This window comes from Bos javanicus, chromosome 22, assembly GCF_032452875.1.
Source record: "Bos javanicus breed banteng chromosome 22, ARS-OSU_banteng_1.0, whole genome shotgun sequence".
Lineage (NCBI taxonomy): Eukaryota > Metazoa > Chordata > Mammalia > Artiodactyla > Bovidae > Bos > Bos javanicus.
This window is the reverse complement of record NC_083889.1, coordinates 6,432,087-6,447,450: the sequence shown is the minus strand read 5'-3', so window position 1 is coordinate 6,447,450 and position 15,364 is coordinate 6,432,087. Positions and strand designations below refer to the sequence as shown.

At 44.2% G+C, this 15,364-nt stretch overlaps 1 protein-coding gene across 7 annotated transcripts in view; it reads left to right on the top strand.

Moving 5' to 3' along the window:
* The window catches only part of OSBPL10 (oxysterol binding protein like 10), a 362,137-nt gene that overhangs the window by 98,757 nt on the left and 248,016 nt on the right, over nucleotides 1-15,364 (top strand). For 6 of the 7 annotated variants that reach the window (XR_009732395.1, XM_061395738.1, XM_061395733.1 and 3 more), the window contains exons 2-3: nucleotides 4,097-4,272; nucleotides 10,403-10,482. Coding sequence is in view for 6 of the 7 variants with exons in the window: in XM_061395733.1 (XP_061251717.1) it covers nucleotides 4,097-4,272; nucleotides 10,403-10,482 (256 nt within the window). In the remaining variant the exon portion in view is untranslated. Of the gene's footprint in view, nucleotides 1-3,365; nucleotides 3,469-4,096; nucleotides 4,273-10,402; nucleotides 10,483-15,364 lie in introns of those variants that run through there. The other variant, XM_061395736.1, reaches the window with a different exon arrangement.

The following is a 15,364-nucleotide window of genomic DNA, read 5'->3' as shown; positions in this document are numbered from 1 at the left end:
GCAAATTATTGATAACCTTCTTTAGTGCACCTGATTCAAACCTGTATTTTCACTGAAACTATTTTAGGAAGCAGTGGAAAGGTGTGTTTTGTTTTTTGTCTGAGGCAGGGGGTTAGAATTAAGATGTCATTTTGAAATAGGTAATGTGAAAAATCATTCATGTGTTCCCATAGCCTGCATGATTTCTGCTCATTGGGTTATTCTGTCATCCTGATTAAGGGGGGAAAAAACCAGAATTCAATTCATTTTTTGGTACCAGTTTCTTAGTAATGTCCTTTGCAAATGTATGGTTGGTATGAATGAGATGAATTTGTGAAGCTGCATCTGGGAGCTGGAAAGGCTGATGGGCCTGGGTGATGAGCGGACGGAGCAGAAAGGGAAGAGGTGTTGAGTCTTTCTCCGTTGCAACAAGGGCACAGGGTGGATGGGGAGGGTCAGGGTGTGGGCGGCAACTTGGCTTACGCCTTTTCCTTGAAGCCTGTTGAGGTTGTACGCTACCTTTTCTGCTTTCCTCTCTGTAAAGGGGGCGTGTTTATAGATGGGGAACAGTGCACTTCTGCCAGGGTGGTTTGGCGGGGGGATGCAGGGGCTGGAGACACACAATGCTGTAGTTGGAGACGAGGCTCCTTCCCTACACTGTACAGATTAGTGCTCTCAATGCTCTGACCTGCCGGGAGCTGTCTGCATACCGGCAGTCACCGTGACAGGAAATCCAGGCCACGTTGAAACCAGGACTCCTAAAGAGAAGGCAGGGTCAGCACTTGAATAACGTGACCCCTGGTGGCTCAGAAATCACCGCAACTCCTCTCTCATGGATAGAATTTGGTTTTCACATCTGTAGGGTAAGGGAGTTAGAGAAGGCGAGGTTTGAAAAGACTGGCAGTTTACAGGAACAGATCACCTTTAATGAGGCGAGACGGGGCAGCAGTCAGATTAGTGAGCTGCTGCGCTGACCCGAGAAAAGAGGAAGTATATATAGGCATGTATGTGGAAAGCTACTGTCTTAAGGGGCCTGTTCTTCTCCAAGGTTGTTCAGAGTAGTTATCTCTTAAACGGCTGGGGCAAGGAATTCTGGAGCTCGGCCAGAGGCTGGACCGGCTGGGAGCTGGGTGTAATCAACCTTAATGTCCGTTTTTTTTTTCCTTCTGGTGAGAGTTCTTTGTTTTGCATAGAATGGTGGGGAGGACCCAGAGGGGAGCTTTAACTCCAGGTTATTTTGATCTGTGTAACTTTCCTTGCAACATCCCAGAGAGGAGGAGTAGAAGGACATGAAAATAGACATTTTGAAAAGATTTTTGGTGAATTTGCCAGGCTGACTGCCATCACAGATCTGAAGCATAAGATAAGCAGAAGCCTCTTTCTCATCCTTGTAGAAATAAGGGTGTTTTTTAGCAGGTGGCTGTCCTCCAGGTGGTGATTCGGGGGCCCAGGCTCCTCTCTCTGGGGGTCCTTGGCACACTCGTTGTGGATCCCCAGTGGCCCCACAGGATGTCTCCATTCCAACCTGTGTGAGTGTGTGTTGTGTGCCTGTCCTGCGTTTTACTTCTGCTCACATTCTGTTGCCACAGCTCACATGGCCACACATCCCGACAAAGAAAACTGGGAGATATATTCTGTCCTTTCATCTCATGTCTCTTGGAAGAAGTGGGCAGGGATTTGGTGATGCGCTGTTAGTTTAGACTAAGTGCTTCTCAAACTTGAGCTGCATCAGAGTCATCTGGAAGCCTCCTTGACCCCTTCCCCAGTGTTTCTGATCCAGCCGGCCTTGGATGGGGCCCAAGGATTTACATTTCAAACAAACTCCCAGGTGAGCTTGATACTACTGCTGGGCCCGGGACCACACTTTGAAGAGTCCTGGCCCACAAAGGCATCTTTGTATCTTGATTTATCCATGGTAGTGGTGGAGACCAGAAGTATAGCCTTATTATTATGACCCAAAAGAGATCGGGGCGGGGGGGGAGGACAGAGGTAAAAATGATAGTCTTGTCCAGGACATTTGGAATGTTACAAATAATTAAAAGTGGAAGATTTCTTGGAGGAACTGGCATTCTGGAGGGTTGAGACCTGCCCTGTGGGCTGGGGATGCAGTGGCGCCTCTGTGGGCAGGCAGGAGGACTTTCAGCTGCGCTCGCTCTCTCGGAGCAGGAAGGTTTGGAGAATGAAGCACCTAAGTGGGTAAGGAGAGGTGACCTGGAGCAGGTGGTGAAGGAGGACTTGTGGGAGACTCGAGAGAGAGTTTGCGAGCTGGACTGAACCAGGTGTGGATGTGGACACAGACAAGCAGGACTTGGATTTGGAGTTTCTTTGAGTCCCAGCCCCTGAAAACTGAGGGATAATGATGGCTGTCTGTCGGATACTGTGAGAATCAGGGTGGCAGTTTGTACACTTTCTTAGTTTGTGGTGCTTAGAAGTTAAGATAATGCCCCGAGGTTTCATTGATTAAAGCAGTCATCTGCAAACAGCTTCATGTACATTTATGTTCTAACAACTCAGTAGCCATTTGAAAAAGTAATCACCATAAAAGCACAATATGCTTCTGTGTTAAGAACCGCAGGTACATGTTGATGGACTGCGTGTGCCTGCAGATTCCAAACTGGCTGGATTGTCTGCGTGCTTGGTGTCTGACTTGCAAGCATCACTGTGTAACCCTCAAATATGGGACGTATTTTCAAGTGCCTGTGCGAGTTCCCAGTGGCGACCCAGCTGCTTGGGTGCATGGATTGAAAACTGGAATCTGGTAGGAATCTGGTAGTTTTCCCCCTTCATTGATTCACTGAATAAATATACTATCAGTGAGGTGTCAGGCACTGTCTGTCTCTGGATAGGGTAGAGTCTCGGGGGAGGGGGCCGAAACCAGACATTAAATTGGATAATCCTGTAAATGTAGATTCCCATGGGGGCCAAAGCCATGAGGGGCAAGTTCCAGGTGAGAACTTGTGGGAGGATTTGACCTGGTCAGGAGAAGCTTTCTCAAGTTGGTGGCACTTGAGTTGTTCCTGAAGTTACCGTGCAGTATAAATAGGGGAAGGAACCATGTTCTAGACACAGGAATGGCAAGTATTTTCAAGCTAATGAAGGACTGACTTTTTTCCCTCCTTAATTGCACCGTGATTTGATTTGAGACTGGTTCTGTGGCTTGGGTGTGGCTGTGGGTCAGATAGCCTCTGGACTTTTCTTTAATCAGAGAAACCCACTGATGGTGCAGTGGGATGCTGATGTGAAACCCAGCTGCACAGATAGTTTCAGTGTTGTTTTGAATAACTGCTCCAGGTGGGGAAACAGCATGAGCAAAAGCCCTGTGGTGGGAGGCAGCTGGGGGAGCTGGCGTGGGTGGAGCAGACAGTGGGAGGCGGGGAAAGCAGGCAGGGGCTATGCTGAGCCTCTGGGCTCCAGGAGGAGTGTGGGTCTCCGATGAAGACGGCTTGTGGAGAAGCGCAAGTTGTCTGGACTACTTTCTGCTGATAGATTGTGAGTGTCGATAGGCCAGGTACTCAGCTCCCAAGATTTGTTTGAGCCATTCAGACAACTAGCGGTTCCTCTGTTTTTCCCCTGGTTATAGACTCCAGTGGCATTGTGGCCTCCCAGAGCGGAGGGAATTCTTGCCCTGTTGTGTGAAAAGTGTTCTGTGGAAGGACCCGCTGGAGGTTAGAGAGCTTTGTGAGCACCTCTAGTTCCTGGTTGGCCCAGCCCTGGGGCTCAGATACAGTGCCCAGGCTGCCCCAGAGTCCAGCCCAGCTTGCTACTTCCGGGGTGTGAATTTCAGGTGTTCCCGTGAAGTCACGTTGAACCTGTTACCAGATTCTGTATCCCAGCGCCTTGCTCTTCTTGACCATCCTGAGGCTCACGTGTATCTGTGGGCATCACACCATATCCCGAATGGGCCTGGCCTTTGTTCAGGAGCCACGACGAGCTCCATTCTGACTTAAGAATTGGACTCTCTTTCGCTACCCAGGTCTGGCTTGTGTGGGTGTCTGGCAGGGACTTTTAGCTCCCAGCATCCTGGATTGGGACCCTTGATGTCAACATAAGGATTCGGTTCTTCTTCTCCTTTGCTTGGAGAGAAAACTGACAGACACCCTGTGATCTCTCTGCCCAGGTACTTCGTGCTGGATTTCGAGGCTGGCATCCTGCAGTATTTTGTGAACGAGCAGAGCAAGCACCAGAAGCCTCGAGGAGCCCTGTCTCTTTCCGGTGCCATCGTGTCCCTGAGCGACGAAGCACCCCACATGCTGGTCGTGTACGCTGCCAATGGGGAGATGTACAAACTGAGAGGTATGTTCACCTCCCGGGAGGCTTGCAGATGGGCCTCTTGGGTTCACAGTTAACATGGTGATGGCGCTCTGGTTTTTCAGTTTTTTAAAAATCACCTTTAACAGTTTGCCGTATTTGAGGACTCTGGTGACAGACACTGCCTCTCCTCCTTTTGAGGTGGGGAGAGGAGCTGAGATTAGGAAGTATTTGTCTTCATTAACCAAGGAATTAAGGAAAATGCAAGGTGAGTGATCGCAAAGCTGGCTGAACCTTAGGACTTCAGCGGATTTTTCATATTAGCTCAGTATATATTTGCTTGTACCTTATATAGTCACTCTTCAGTGCCCATGAGGCTGTGCTCTAAAGATAAAATAAACCTTTCCCCCCCTTCCTTTCTACTTTTTTTGTGTGGCTGCACTGCATGACATGTGGGATCTTCCAGGACCAAGGATGGAACCCGTGGAAGCATGGTGGCTTAACAAGGGAATAACCAGTAAAGTCCAAACAAGTCTTTTAGGGATCATGGTGGGGACCTTCCTCGTGGTCCAGTGGCTAAGACTTTGCCTTGCAATGCAGGTGGTGCGGTTTTGATCTCTGGCTGGGGAAGCTGGGATTCCTCAGGCCTTGCAGCCAAAAAGCCAAAACATGAAACACAAGCAGTATGGTAACACATTCAATAAAGACTTTAAAAATGGTCCACATCAAAAAAAAAAAAAAAAAAAAAAATTGAAAAAAATAAAAAGCAAAATAACAAATCTTTTATTTATTTTTTTTTAGAAAAGGGTCATGGTGCCCTCCTCTCAGAGTTTCTCTAGAACCAGCTGTTAGTAAAGGCCCCCTTCACTTGTACTTTATTTTGGGGGCTGCATCAAGCAACTCGTGGGATGTTAGTTCCCCGACCAGGGATTGAACCCAGGCCCTCAGCAGTGGTAACGCTGGGTCATAACCACTGGACCGCCAGAGAATTTCCCCTACTTGTACTTTATTTAACCCTCTGTGGCCCTAGAGCCTGGTGAAAAGACAACTGGTGTTATTTCCTGTTGTCTACTGTCTCCCCTTCTCTTTGCTTCTTGAAAGCTAGGAGCCCAGCATTTGGCCACAACTGGAGCTTGTGGGCCAAGCTTCCCCAGTGGCTCAGCAGTAAAGAATTTGCCTGCAGTGCAAGAGATGCAGGAGGCATGGGTTTGATTCCTGGGTTGGAAAGATTCCCTGGAGGAGGGTTTGGCAACCCACTCCAGTACTCTTGCCTGGAGAATCCCATGGACAGAGGAGCCTGGTGGGCTACAGTCCATAGGGTCACAAAGAGTCAGACACAACTGAAGCGACTGAATGACACACACACACACACATGGAAGAACTAGCCACCACCTGCACCAAGGCATATGCACTGCACAGGTTTTCAGATGGGGCACACTTGTCTGCAGTGACGTGATTTGATTGCTAGACCATTCTACCAGCATTCTGTCATAGGTGCATTGCTGGAAAAATAGTCGTCTTCTCATAGAATAACAAAACTGACCCCCAGATGCACATTTGGTCACATGTGCGCGCACACATACAGTCAGTGTTGTTAAGGTCTGAGGAAAGAAGTGTGTATTACGTGCTGGGAGGTCGTTGGTAATCTCACCTCTTGTGTGCGCTCAGCCATTCAGTCATGTCTGACTTTTTTGCAACCTCATGGACTATATAGCCCACTAGGATCCCCTGCCTATAGAATTTCCTAGGCAAGGAAACTGGAGTGGGTTGGCATTTCTTCCTCCAGGGGATCTTCCTGACCCAGGGATCAAACCCACATCTCCTGCATTGCAGGTAGATGCTTAACCGCAGAGCCATTGGGGAAACCCATGCCTTTTAACGTATTTATTTAAGGGAAGGCTGAGTACAAAGAAAGGGCCCCTCATTCTTTGTGCTTGACCTGGGGGCTGATAGTGGTGGGTTGGCCTTTGCAAAACCAGACTGAGGGCTTTGATTCCCCAGCTCAGAGGCCAGTGTTTGCTGACTTTCCTCCAGGCTTTGCTACCAAGGGGTAGGCTTAGCTGCGGTTCCTTTATTATATTTGTACTTTATTTACTTTTGACTGGAGAAGGCTCTTGGGTAGCAGGGAGATCACACCAGTCAATCCTAAAGGAAATCAGTCCTGAATATTCGTTGGAAGGACTGATGCTGAAGCTCCAATCCTTTGGCCACCTGATGCTAAGAGCCTGACTCATTGGAAAAGACCCTGATGCTGGGAAAGATTGAGAGCAGGAGGAGAGGTGGGTGACAGAGGATGAGATGATTAGATAGTATGACTGACTCGATGGATGTGAATTTGAGCAAACTCCGGGATATAGTGAAGGACAGGGAAGTCTGGTGTGCTGCAGTCTGTGAGTTGCTGCAATGAGTCGGACATGACTTAGCAACTGAACGATAACTTTTGATCAAGCCGCAAGGCTTGTATGGTATTAGTTCCCTGACTAGGAATTGAACCCAAGTCCTTGGGTGTGAAAGCTCAGAGTCCTAATTACTGGACCACCAGAGAATTCCCTGAGGTTCCTTTATTATCTGTATACCAGTCGTATCTCAGGATCTATAAAACAATCCCCAAAACTTGTGAAATAAAAATGCCTTTAGTTGAAAGTTTTTGAGTTTGGGGGAACCATGAGAAGAGTCATGTTTTCTTTGGAGATTCATGCAGTGCATGTCCCGCATGTATATGGTCCTTGGTTTCGCTTTGCTGTTTATTGCTTAATAAATTGTCAAAGCAGAAATAATAGCAGCTGAAAAACTTAATGGCATTCCCTCCCCCTACCCCAGGGCTGTCAGGGTTTATACAAATGACACAGCTCCATACAGAAGAACAGTCTAACCAGTTTGCCAGTGGAGACATCATTTTGCCTTTTAGTTGTTGTTCTCTAGATTATCAAGCCCCAAACTTTTTTTTTTAGGGTAGTTTTAGTAGCAAACATAAAAGTTTTATTATCTGCATGAACTAATCATAAGGGCTAAATTTAGCTTAAAGTTATCCACTACAGCAAATGCAGGATACATTTCCGCTGCTTTCTGGCTGGTCCTTCGTCCATCCCCCAAGGATCTGGGGATCGATTTTCCCGTTTCACATCTTGCTACACGTAGAGATGAATCTTGATGTTAATAGATGCACAGCTTTGAGGAATGTTTTTGGGGCAGAGCCTTTGGGTACTGCCACAAACCAGCAATGTTTCTGAGGAAAATGACTCTAGTTTTTGCAAAAATCCTTTTTTCTTTGGAGTTGAGGTTCACCGGGTCTACACTTCCAGATTTTTTTACCTGAAGCTGTGTTTTACTGACAAATGACACTGAGGTTCATTTTTGTAAAAAGTACAGACTTATAGGGGAATCATTCTGTTTTCTGCATAGAAAATGTTTTCAACATTTATGCAGTGTTCTTTTAAAATATGTATGCAGTGAGTTATGCAATTAAATTAATTTGGATTTTATGATACCCTGTTATGTATCCATAGTCTTAAGAAAATGAGTTTGTATATTTTGAGAGATGGGGCTGTAGATGGAAGATTGTGACAATGCAGTTGACTTGTCCTTAGAAGTCTCTTTAGGGGACAATTGAGGGTCTCAGAGGCAGCATTTGGTACCTTGTTCTGTCCAATCATAGTAACCCTTGAGAACACATATTAAAATGATAATTCAGCTGAAAGCTTATTTTGTAAAGGCTGATAGCTCCATAGTACAACTTCAGTAGATAACAGAGGGGCCCTGAAACACTGTTCTCTGATCTTCCTATTAGCCACGTGTGGTGGCAGCATTAAAAACAATCATGTTTGGTCCTCTCTGCTGCTTTTTAAAGAAGTAGAAAATACTTTTGCACAGTAGGTTAAAAACTGGCCATTGTTCTTAAGCATTTCAGAATACATTATTAACATGGTTTAAGAGGGAATTTGGGGGTTACTTCTTCAGGGAAGCCTTCCTTAAGCACTTGTCGTAGGACTATATTAGGTACCCCACTATATAATGAAGCAAGGTGTTTTGTGTGTGTGTGTGTGGGGAGGTTGTCTTTTCATTTTTGGGCTTCCCAAGTGGCTCAGTGGTAAATCCACCTGCCAGTGTAGGAGGCACAAGAGAAGCAGGTTCAATTCCTGAGTCAGAAAGATCTCCTGGAGTAGGAAATGGCAACCCACTCCAGTATTCTTGCCTGGAAAATCCCACAGACAGAGGAGGCTGGTGGGCTACAGTCCATGGGTCGAAAAGAGACATGACTGGTTTACTGAGCACTCACACATATCTACTTTTCATTTTGATTATTGTTTCCTTTACTGTGCAAAACCTTTTGAGTTTAAGTCCCATTTATTTTTGTTTTTGTTTCCATTATTCTGGGAGGAAAAAGTTCTTGCTGCGATTTGTATCCGAGAGTGTTCTGCTTACGTTTTCCTCTAGAAGTTTTCTCGTCTCCAGTCTCCCATTTAGGTCTTTAATCCATTTTGAGCTTATTTTTGTGTATGGTGTTAAAAGAATGGTCTAATTTCATTTTTTTACATGTAATTATCCAGTTTTCCCAGCACCATTTGTTGAAGAAACTCTTTTCAACTTTAATGTAGACTTGCCTTCTTTGTCATAGATTATTTGACCATAGATGTGTGGGTTAAGGTATTTTTTTTTTATTTGGCTGTGCCAGGTCTTAGCTGTGGCATGTGGGGTCTAGTCCCCTGACCCGGGGATTGAATTCGGGGCCCCTGCATTGCGAGCACAGAGTCTTGGCCACTGGACCACCCAGGAAGTCCTAGGTTAAGATGTCTTAACAGGGCATCTTTGCAGCCACTTAGACATGCCCCACCAAAAAGCAAATTCCACCTCTTACCCTCTGCTAATGACAAGAAATCTTACTCATTTTTATTTCTGCTTGAAATTTCTGAGTTTGGTGCTTATTAGTTGAAAAGAGACATTTAAAAAAATGTGTTAGGGTAATAGAAATGCTACAGTGTGGATGAACCTCAAAAAATGTTAAGCTAAGTAAAATAAGGCAGTCACGAAAAACCACATATGCATGATGCCATTCGTATGGAATGTCTAGAATAGGCAGATCTCTGAGACAGAAAGCAGATTAGCAGTTTCCTAGGGATGGAGAGGGGGTGAGAGGAGAGAAATGGGAAGAGACTGATGATGGGAACAGGATTCTTTGAGGGATCCTGAAAATATTTTAAACCAAGATTATGGTCATAGTTGTACTATTCTGTGCTGCTGCTACTGCTGCTAAGTCGCTTCAGTTGTGTCCGACTCTGTGCCACCCCAGAGACGGCAGCCCACCAGGCTCCCTGGTCCCTGGGATTCTCCAGGCAAGAACACTGGAGTGGGTTGCCATTTCCTTCTCCAGTGCATGAAAGTGAAAAGTGAAAGTTAAGTCGCTCAGTTGTGTCCGACTCTTAGCGACCCCATGGACTGCAGCCTACTAGGCTCCTCCATCCATGGGATTTTCCAGGCAAGAGTACTGGAGTGGGTTGCCACTATATTTACTATTCTGTAAATATATTAATACTCAAAATCACTCCATACTAAAAACAGGTGAATTTTACATATGTAAATTCTACCTCAGTAAAGCTGTTTAAAAAATCTGTTAGAAATTTAAAAATATCTATTTGTTTATTTAACTGTGTTGGGTCTTAGTTGTGGCATGGGGGATCTAGTTCCCTGAGCAACAATCGAACCCCAGCCCCCTGCATTGGGAGCCTGGAGTCTTAGCCACTGGACCACCTTAGGAATTTTTGTAAAAATGATATAGGTGTACTGATTCAACTCACTTCAATTGCTCAGTTGTGTCTGACTGTTAGAGGCCCCATGGACTGCAGCACGCCAGGCTTCCGTGTCCATCATCAACTCCCAGAGTAATGTAATGATTCCTTTTGGAGAAATTGACCTGTATAGATAGGCGCAGTGAATTCCATCCAGGAAAATGAAATTCTGAAAATGCCTTTAAGTTTCTCAATAGAACTGTAGAAAGTTTCTTTAAAAAGAGAGGGGGAGATTTTTGGTTAAGACTTGGTGTCTGCTGTTTTTTGGCGTGAGTACAATCTGTGTTTGCTTGCCTTCCTTCATCTCCAGGCCCCAAGCCCTCAGGTGTGTGTAGAAACAGGTTGGATGTGTTTTGGCTCAATTGCTACAAGCCTTTGTTTCTCTGTTTCAGCTGCTGATGCAAAAGAGAAACAGTTCTGGGTGACTCAGCTTCGAGCTTGTGCCAAATACCACATGGAGACGAATTCGAAGGTAAGTAACTGCAGAAATGGGGGGTACCGGGGGCAGGTTGCCCCAGCTAGGATGGCCCCCCTTCAGCCCAGGATCGGCTTCTTTGGGGAGCTGTTTTCCATATTATCTTTAAAGTTCACCACCATTAGGAATTCATACATGTCCCATGACATTTACATTTAAAGCCGAGAGACAAGTGGGAGGATTTGCTTATACGGAGAGTGAGGGGGCAGGCATACACTTGATGGGAGCTGATTCTGGAAAGACACTTGTAGAGCTTTCTGTGTTGTCCGTTTAGGCAGCCGGTCATTGGTCTGCAGAGAACTTGAGCCAGGTGGTTTCATGGTGGCAGCAGAGGGGTCTGGTTTACTGTTCACGAAGACTCGTTGTCTCAGATCCTTAAATAAGATGAGACCCCAGATTGTTGAGGCGCTTCTGCCTCTAAGTGTGTCTGCTTGGTCTCGGGTACTTTGGCATCCCAGTAGGGCTTAGTTTCTCTTCAGGATTCAGTCTGAGATCTTGGGTCAGATGTGCAGGGTATAGGAGGTAGGAGGTAGGCATTCCCACGGATTATTCAGAAGATCTCCTATCATTAAATACAGAAAATAAGTCAGAGAAAGTAAACCATCTGATACTGTTTATGTGTGCGTGCTGTCACTTCAGTCTTGTCTGACTCTTTGTGACCCCAGGGACTATAGCCCGCCAGGCTCCTCTGTCCATGGGATTCTCCAGGCAAGAATACTGGAGTGGGTTGCCATGGTGCCCTCCACGGGGTCTTCCCTGACCCAGGGATCAAACCAACATTTCTTAGGTCTCCTGCATTGGCAGGCGGGTTCTTTGCCGCTCGTACCACCTGGGAAGCCGGATATTGCTTATATGTAGAATCTAAGAAATAACACAAATGAATATATGTATAAAACAGAAACAAACGGACTTGGAAGACAAACTTGGGGTTACCGAAGGACAGAGGGGAAGGGATATATTAGAAGTATGGTAAGGAAAACTTATTGACTAGTAAAATAAAATGGGAAATAAAAAGTAAAAAAAACAGAAGTATGGGATTAAGAGATATCAGATCAGATCAGATCAATCGCTCAGTCATGTCCGACTCTTTGCGACCCCATGAATTGCAGCACACCAGGCCTCCCTGTCCATCACCAACTCCCGGAGTTCACTGAGACTCACGTCCATCAAGTCAGTGATGCCATCCAGCCATCTCATCCTCTGTCGTCCCCTTCTCCTCTTGCCCCCAATCCCTCCCAGCATCAGAGTCTTTTCCAATGAGTCAACTCTTCGCATGAGGTGGCCAAAGTACTGGAGTTTCAGCTTTAGCATCATTCCTTCCAAAGAAATCCCAGGGCTGATCTCCTTCAGAATGGACTGGTTGGATCTCCTTGCAGTCCAAGGGACTCTCAAGAGTATAAACATACGCATAAAGCAGATGAGCAACAAGGATTTACTGTGTAGCACAGGGAATTCAGTGTCTTGTCATAACCTAAATGGAATATAATCTGAAAAAAAAGTCACTTTGCTGTACACCTGAAATGAACACAATATTGTAAATCAACTATATTTCAATTAAAATGTATAAAAAATAATTGCCCGATGAATTTATTCAGGGCAGGAAATATTTGTTAAAATTACTATTCAAAGGGCTACCCCTTTTATATCATTAGTTCAAGCTTAGTTACGATATTCAGTTGCAGTCTTTTTCTGTATTCCATGCTTCTGATAGGAAGACCCATGCTTAAAACATCTTAGGATTCTGTTGCTTGTAACCTGTCTGCTCGTGGAAATGTCTTGTATAGGTATACCTCTCTGTTCTGCCTCCAAATACAACCTGAAATGATTTCTTCATTTTTTTCTTTCTTCTTAACTTGCTTACTACAATTGCATTCACTGTAATGCCTTTAGACGTGCCCCCACTGGCGTCTGGGTAACCATAAGGAGGGCCTCTTCTCTTTTAAAAAATGTATTTTATTGAAGGATAGTTGATTTACAATGTGGTGTTAATTTCTGCTCTGCAGCAAAGTGATTTAATTATATATGCATTCTTTTTCATATTCTTTCCCATTCTGGTTTATCACAGGATATTGAATATAGTTCCCTGTGCTATACTGTAGGACAGTTTTCGTTTAGCCATCCTATATGTAATAGTTCTCATCTGCTAATCTCAAACTCCCCGTCCTTCCCTCTCCCACTCCCTACCCCTTGGCAACCGCAAGGGCAGTCTCTTATGTCAGTGAGTCTGTTTCTGTTTGGTAGATAAATGCATTTATGTCATATTTCACATTTCACCTCTGTGATAACATATGGTATTTGTCTTTGTCCGCCTTACTTCACTTGGTATGATCATCTCTGGTTCCACCCATGCTGCTGCCAATGGCATCGTTCCATTCTTTTTTATGACTGAGTCATATTCCTGTGTGTGTGTGTGCGTGAATGCGCACACACACATATTCTTCATCCATTCATCTGTTTACGGACACTTGCGTTGCTTCCGTATCTTGGCTGTTGTCAATAGTACTGCTGTGAACACTGGGGTGCATGTGTCTTTTTGAATTATGGTTTTGTCTGGATATATGGTAGGGCCCCACTTTTAAAGCTTTTCTCCCTCTGGCCTCCTTTATTCTCTGGCAATCACAGTAGGCGTTCTGGGCATGTCATCAATATTTTATAAATACCTAGGCAGGGCAGTATAAAGTTATTTTCTTTTTCTATGTATTGTTTTACTTTCTGTAAAATAGAACACAAGGGGATAAGATACAAAGGATGTGCCTTTACCTGTTGCTCATTGGGGGTGACTGTTCTTTGGTGAATCAGTCTAGTAAATTTAGGTGTGTGTTAGTATGTGTGTGTCTGGATCTGTAGTTCTCAGATGTTAAAAACCTCAGATGTTTTTTATACAAATGGATCCCGTCATGCACACTGTTCTACATTTTGTTCTTTTCATTTACTAACATATCTTGGAGACTTTCCCCTGCTGGATATCTGCATCTACCACACTCTTGTTAGGATGGCAAGATGCTGTTGTGAGGGGTGGATGTCAGAGCTTTAAGCCCATCACTGATGGATGCTTAATTTGATTGTGGGTGTTGTACATGAAGCTGTAATAAACATCTTTGGACACTCATCTTCTAGTGCCTCTAGGGTGTGTGTCTATGAATTTATATCAGTGGAAGTACTGGGTCATGGAGAATATGTCTCCTAAATGTTCATAGTCATTGCTAAATTGTCTTCTTCAAAAGTTGTCCTGATTTGCACTTCCATCCGTTCTGTGTGTAAGGACGTTTATTCCCCCTTTCACTAACTGTAGCTCTCACGAACACTGAGTTTTTGGTAGTCTCACAGATAAAAAAATGGACCCTTGTGATTTTCATTTTCACTTCTAAAATCATGACTGGAGCTTGAGTGTATTTTCAGGTGTTTACTGGCCACTTGTGTTTCTTTTATGTAAATTGCCTATTTATATCCTTCCCCCATTTTTCTGTTGAATTTGTCTTGTCTTCTTGATTTGCAGTAGCTGTATGTGTGTTAAGTCTATTTGTCCTTTGCTTGTCATTTGTACTAGGTATTTTCCCCTAGTAGGTAATTTGTATTTTGACTTTGAATATATTCTTTTGCCATGTAGAACATTTTTGTAGTCAAGTTTACAAACATTTGCATTTTGGGGTTTTGGATTTGCATTGTGTTTTGAAAGAGCTTCTCTGTTCCAAAATTAAGAAAACATTCTTCAGTTTTCTCCCAGTGAATTTATAGTTTAATTATCATGTGTAAACAATGGATTCATTTGGCATTTATTCTGGGTGTAAGAATTGAGGTGGGAAAACCAGTTTTAAGTGTGTTGATGTTTTGAGAGATCACTGCAGACCCAGTGTTAGTAGAAATAGGAGAAGCTGAAGATTTTCTGAAGGAGTAGCTTTAAGAATCTGGATTGATCTGTTAACTTAAAACCCAAATAAATAATAAATTAGAAGTTAGGGCCTGTAGGATTCCTGACTTGAGAACTGGAGAGAAGATAAGCCATCACTGCTCATTTAGAGCATAGCAACTGGGATCAATTAGGGAAGAATCATTTTTAAATTGTGAACAGACCTTGTAATGCAGCAGAAGTATGATCAAGTCCAAGTCTGCTCAAGCAGAAGTAGTGAAAATTAAGTTAGGCTTGAAGTGAATATCAATTTGATAACCAGTTCACTGAAGGATGGCTATTGAATTTGTGCTGTGCTTGCTGGGAACGCAAGTTAAGCCTTCCCTTCCCTGGGTTCCTCTCATCCTCTCCGAGAACACTCTCCATACAGCTGCTTGGAATTTTACCTTTAAAAACAAATACTGTGGGACTTCCCTGGTGGTCCAGTGGGTGAGACTTTGCCTTCCAGTGTAGGGGGTGTGGGTTTGATCCCTGGTTCAGGAAGCTAAGATCCCACATGCCAGGGACATAAAACAGAACATAAAAAAGAAACCAGAGCATAAAACAGAAACAATATTGTAACAGACTCAATAAAGGCTTTAAAAATGGTCTACATGAAAAGAAAACCCACTTAAAAACACTTCACCTGATATCATATATTAATGCATATATATGGGATCTAGAAAAATGGTTTAGATAATCTCATTTGCAAAGCAGAAACAGGGACATAACATAGAGGACAAGAGGACAAAGGTGTGGACACCAAGGGGTGGGAGGAAGTGGGAGAGTGGGATTGACATATATACATTATTGATACTATGTATAAAATAGATAACTAATGAGAACCTAGTGCACAGCACAGGGAACTCTACTCAGTGCTCTGTGGTGACCTACATGGGAAGGAAATCCAAAAACAGAGGGGATATATGTATATGTGAGGCTGATTCACTTTGCTGTAGAGCAGAAAGTAACATAACATTGTAAAGCAACTAT